At 46.9% G+C, this 6000-nt stretch overlaps 1 protein-coding gene across 2 annotated transcripts in view; it reads left to right on the forward strand.

Annotated features, from left to right (window-relative positions):
• Nucleotides 1–3289, forward strand: part of TOP1 (DNA topoisomerase I) — a 79558-nt gene extending 76269 nt beyond the window's left edge. For both annotated transcript variants that reach the window (XM_039498570.1, XM_039498572.1), the window contains 2 exons: nucleotides 314–463; nucleotides 1850–3289. In XM_039498570.1, the coding sequence (XP_039354504.1) occupies nucleotides 314–463; nucleotides 1850–1952 (253 nt within the window). In that variant the 3' untranslated portion in view covers nucleotides 1953–3289. The remainder of the gene's footprint in view (nucleotides 1–313; nucleotides 464–1849) is intronic.
• Nucleotides 3290–6000: the final 2711 nt, after the last annotated feature.

The raw sequence follows: 6000 nt of genomic DNA on the forward strand, positions 1-6000 counted from the left end.
AATGTTACCTCTAGAGTCCTGGACAAATTCCAGCTTAGGGAACTGCATTCTGCCGCCTCAAAATGTTATCAGACAGCTTTAGTTGATACCAGATTCTTGATTTTGTGTATTGAACTGTTTAAAGTGTTGTCACCTTTCACCTCGGTGGTGGCTGCATCTCAGTCCTGATTGGCATCATTTGCCAAGCACTGGACCTTTTCAGGGAAGGTGCAAGTTACTAGGGTCCCTTTTGAATCCGTGTAGGGTAATAATGTACCCCCACGACGGCCTAGCTCTTTCTGAACAGTTCCCTGATTCTTTTCCCCACCCACAGGACAGTAGAGAGCAAGAAAAAAGCCGTGCAGAGGATTGAGGAGCAGCTGATGAAGCTGGAGGTTCAGGCCACAGACAGAGAGGAGAACAAGCAAATTGCCTTGAGCACCTCCAAACTCAACTACCTGGATCCCAGGATCTCAGTTGCCTGGTAAGCTGCCATGTGGGGAAGGATTCCTGCCTGTCCCTGTGCTGTGTTCACTGAATGGTGGGAGGCTTTAGCACAGCTCTGCCCAGTGATCCATTTCCAGGCAGTAGCTTGACCCTCTCGGAAATCTCAGCCTCTCCGAATCGTTTGTATTTTAGGCCAACCTCAATCATCATTTTTCCTAAGAGCACTTTCCAGCAGCAACTGCAGTGTCTCCGGGACCAAAAGGGCAGTGACCATTTACATTGTTGTCTCTTACATTTTGGTGTCTTAATTTAGCATCTGTAGAGGTTAGAGACAGGCATACTGTGAACACTTCCTTCCCCTCCCCCTCAGCTCTCCTAGCACATCTCTTTTCTCTGGCCGGCCAGCCACCCCATCCTGCTCATTATTTCAGGCCTGAGCCCCTTCTGAGCAGACACTGCAATCATGCCAGTTCTGTGAGGGAAGCGGCTTGCGATGTGAACAGTCTCAACCTAACTTCTGTCAGACCTAGGAGCTGGGGATTCTGCAGTCAGTGGTGAATTTAGCCTTTTAAATTGCCTACGGTATTAGAAATTCCTACGGCAAAGGCTTCTGTTTGAGGAGAGGTGGCTGTTGCCAAGGGATCTCCACTATGCTTTCAGTGCATGCATATAGACAAGATGAAAAACTCTTCAGCAGCCTGGCTGGTTCTTAGCAAAGATACACCTGTCCTGTGATCTCCGTTAGCCATCCTAACTTCTCCTTAGCTACCGGCACTTGCAGGATGGTTTGCAACTTGAACGTTATCCTTGTGAGTTAACTCCATCCCAAAGTAATCACTCCGAGTGACTAAAACAGCTTGGACTTGCTAGCCGCAGGTCCTGCCACGTGGCATTGGAAAGGTGTTGTGTAGTAACGTCTCAAACGTGACCTGTGATCACAATGATGGGGACAGATAAGGGTGCCCACACCCCTGAGTTTGGCATGTTGGAGGACTGTGGGGAAGGGAGGTAAATCTGCAGCAGGCAGGTTGGGTAGTGGGTGAGGTTGGGAAGGAGGCGCAGCAGGTTGTAAGTTCTTTGACACGAGCACTGTGTTGTATACCTTTTGTGTACCATGCCAAGCCCAGTGGGGTCCTGTCCCCGATTAGCGTCTCTATTCACATATTAAGGAGAGGGACAGCTAGCAGCAAGCTGAGTTGGTCAAGAATTGTGAATTGAGGTTGGCATGGCTGGTGGGAGGATCCAACCTGGGGTGGAGGGGGAACCAGCTTTGTGTGAGCCACTGAGTAGGGGGGCATAAGAGAGAACAGGGAAAAGGTTGCATTGGAGCAAAAAGGATAAAGATCCTCGGACAGGTGCTGCTATTAAGAGAGCATGTTTGTGAGCCAGGGTGACTAACTTTTTGTCTCCTCCTCTCCTGCAGGTGTAAGAAGTGGGGAATTCCCATAGAGAAGATTTATAACAAAACCCAACGAGAGAAATTTGCCTGGGCAATTGACATGGCAGAAGACGATTATGAGTTTTAACCTGTTTTTAATGAGCTGGATTTTATGGAAAAAAGGGGGGGGGAGCCTGGTTTTAGGGAGATTGATAAACTGTGAGCCTTACTTGTCCTAATTGTGGGGGAGGGGGTAAGGAGGGGCAAGCGAGCATCAGACAAAGAAACCAACATCTTTGAGAAAAGATAAACCTGGAAATATTATAAAGGAGCTGAGCCAGTTGTCCTATGGACAACTTATTTAAAAATGTTTCAGAGATCCAAATTCTAGCTGTATGGTTTGGTTTTGTTTTTGTTTTGTTTCTCTCGAGGCAGGGCAAGTGGATGGGGGATTTGTCAACCTTCCACCAGGCAAATTCATCATTACACTGAAGAGCTTGGGGGATCTTTAGCTACTGTATACAAAATCCAATTATATTGGTGCGTTTTTACAGTTAGGGTTTTGCAATAACTTCTATATTTTAATAGAAAATGGATTCCTTAAACCCCTGCCCCCCCTCGCCCCATTTCAGGAATTTAACAAAATTTTAAAACCCAACGCACCTGACACAGCTGTCACGATGGTCATGGAGGTACCTGCTTTTATTTTATTTTATTTTTTGTTAGTTTTACTCAAAACAATCGTGGCATTGGAACATGAATTTAATAAAAATGCAAAACAACCCACCACGTCTGTTCAAAGCAAAGCATGATGGGAAGATGCTTCCTGACTTGAGTGTTCTTTTTTTAAATGTGAATTTTTATTTCTTTTAATTATTTTTAAATATTTAAACATTTTTCTTCTTGATCTTAAAGATCGTGTAGATTTGGGGGGGAAGATGGGGAGGGACGAATGAGTGCGGGGGGGAGGGATGAGTGTGGAATTTGAGGAGAAATGAAATCAGTGACAAACAATTTTCCCATCATCCTTTGTTCTGAGCATGCTCTATACACTTCAAGAATACCCACTTTTTAGGTTTGGCAGACTGTTTTCTTTGCTTCCCCCTTTTTTTAACCCCTCTCCCCTCTTTTACTTGAAAGATTTTATTGTGTAAAAAGAAGTTTCACAGGTCAATAAATTTCGAGGGAAATGAGCATTGGTCCAAAAAAGGAAAAATAATCAAGATTTTAGGGCTTTTATTTTTTCTTTTGTAATTGTGTACAAAAATTTTAAAAATTAAAAAGCAGAATTTTAATGTGAAACCTTTTTTTTTTTTCCTTTTTTTTTTGGCTATAATCATTAGTTTTAGAGGCATTGTTAGCTTAGTGTGTGTGAGAAGACCATTTCCCGCAGTCTTTCCTCAACAAGTATCTTCTATTTTTATCATGAATTCCCTTTTAATCAACTGTAGGTTATTTAAAATAAATTCCTACAACTTAACCGAACATTGGCTTTTGTGTGTTCTTCTGTCCAACTACCCATGGGGCCAACAGCAGCCTCCATCAATGAAAGCATCACTAAAGGGGTGTGGCTTAGGTGCGACAAATCAACCTGCTAGCCCTCCTCCTCAACATGTGCAAGCTGCCATAACATGGTCACTGGACAGTGCACTGGACTGGGAGTCAGGAGAATTGTGGGGTAATCCTAGCTCTGCCACTGGTCTAGTGTGTAACCATTGGGTGAATCACTTCACCTCTACCTCTGACTTCCTTCCCACCCGTTGTCTGTCTAGATTGGGGACAGCAATTTTCTCATTGTATTTATACAGCACCTGGCACAATGGGACACTGCCATTACACAAAGAACACCTCAAGCTGTAATCTCATTGCAGCTCATAGACTAAACAGTTCTTAGGCTGGGTCAGTAGTTGGATATGAGAGCTTCAAAGAAAGCTGGGTGTTCCAAAAAGTGCTTTTCACTTTTTTCAGTGGGTGGCACTCCTCCCTCTGAAACTGTGACCTCGTGTGGTACTAGGGACACTGTGTGCCTGGAGGGGCCAGATTTTTGATGAGCTCTAAAATTGAGATTCTGATTATGAGTGGTCTTTGGATCCCGTGGAATTTTCTACCACAGTCGAGGGTGTTTGCCCTGACATTGTCATTGTGCTGCCTTTCTAAACTGTTCCTTGTGCATTGTGTTGGCTAACTAGGCTTCACTTGTCTTCCTAGCTGTTGTGTAGTGTTTGCGGTGTGCTGAATTTCATCCCAGTGCTGGGGGGTGGGAGTGCACAGCACTCTGCTGTCCAGTTGGAGGGTGGAGACTCAAGAAAAAGGGGTAGCAATATAGGGTTCTTACTTTATTTTCACGTGGTCGACTGTTCTTCCTCTGTTCCAGTCTTGGTGATGCTGATAGATAACAGAGAGATGATTTGACTTGCACCAAGTCTGAACCTGCTGTACACTGTCATGCTGGATGGCTCCTACAGCTTCCCCGCTTGCACTTGCTGTAAGACAGGATTTGCCTGCGTTTGAGTGTATGTGAAAACATGAGCGTCTGGTTAAAAACAATCATTCCATTCCAAGGGCCTGCTCCTGCAAGCTTTCCATGAACAGAGCGGCCCCTGCGGTCGGTGGGAGTTCATTGTACAATGCAGGGCTGTCATCTGGATATCTATTCTCAAGATGGGGCTGGTCTCTTGAAAGGGCTTTCCTGTCGTGTGCAGGCTATACAAGGGGACTGGAACAGATAAGCGGGAGCGTTGGAAAGCAGTGAGTTGTCGAATGGGAGATATGGTGCATTGCTGGGGAATGGAGCGGCCATTATGGACTTAGCAATGGCTCATGCAGGTGGGTGCTATAAGCTATTGGAGTACAAGAAGATTGTAGGCCGGATGACGGGAGATTTCCTGGCTCTCTACAAAAGGTCCCTTCAGTTCCTTAACTTCCTTTAGAGAGAAAATGGAAACAAATACCAGGGAGGGGCTTCCACCTTGCCTCAAAGAACAGTGCGGCACACTCTGCTCTGGCAGGGCTGTAGAACACCAGCGCTGGATAGAAGCCCCCATTCTGACCATGGGACCGCCTTCGGCTCAGAGTGTAGGGAATTGAGTGATACTTCAGAGAGCTCCAGTTGTACCCTCATTTTTTCCCCAGGCCAGCAAACTCAGCATGCCCCACTTCAGTAGTGTTTGAGTTGGTGATGGTCTCGACCAGTTCTGCGTTGATGAGCCTCAGCACTGGACCCCCTGTATGATCCGTAGCTTGGGGGGGAAAGGCTACGGAAGCTGACCTGCCCTCCCACCCCTACAGTTGCTTCCTGCACACTAGGGCTTTGGGCTGTGCCCTGTGTTTGGAAGCCTGTCCTGCCACTGGCTGCAGGACAGAGGGCTCCAGACTGGCACTTCTCCCGGGTCTGAACCCACTCAGAGACCCACTAGGGGGAGGAAATGGTGAAGGTGCAGCAACAAAACTAGCCGTGTGATTGGGAGGATGCAGCGGTGGGGTGGGGGGTTGCAGAGAAAGGATTAACCCCGGCTACCTTGAAGCACCTGTCCAGTCTGTCCAGTGCAGAATTCGCAACAGGAGAAATGCTGAAGGCTCCGATATGGTGCAGTCTGTTGGTGAAGTTGTGGGGTGAGCGTCAGGAGACCTGGTGCTCTATTCCTGGATTAGCCATTGATTTGCCATGTGTTCTCACCTCTTTGTGCCTCACTTTCTCCATTGGCTGAATAGCTGTGCTTTGGCCAAATTTCTCTCCAAGGGGTAGGGGGTGGGGAGCGGAATTGGATCAGGATTGTATCATTTCCCTTTTGGACACTCTTCTGGCTTCATGGGGGAAGGGTGGGAGGCGAGGAAGACGTGAGGGTTTCCCCTTGTAAGTTAATGTCGGCCTTCCTTCTGTACTGTGACACTTGTATTCCAGGGTTCAGCCCAGGTGTGGTGGTCCCATAGGCTGGCCTGCCCTGTGACTATTGCGGAGGCACTGGATCTCTGCTGGAATGCTCCTGCTTTTTGTGAGTGCTCTAAAGGTCTGTGGGGAAAGCATCACGATTTTGGGGCTACCCACTGGGTTTGATGACCATGCCGCCCCTGCCCAGATGATCCTCAAGGCTGCAGACATTTTCCATCAAACCTATTGTTTGTTTGGCTATTCCCTGCCTTACAGGTTTAAAACAATTTCAACGTCCAGTGCGTTCTACTAAGAATAACCCCTCAGT

This window comes from Mauremys reevesii, linkage group 13 (genome assembly GCF_016161935.1).
Source record: "Mauremys reevesii isolate NIE-2019 linkage group 13, ASM1616193v1, whole genome shotgun sequence".
Classification (NCBI taxonomy): Eukaryota; Metazoa; Chordata; order Testudines; family Geoemydidae; genus Mauremys; species Mauremys reevesii.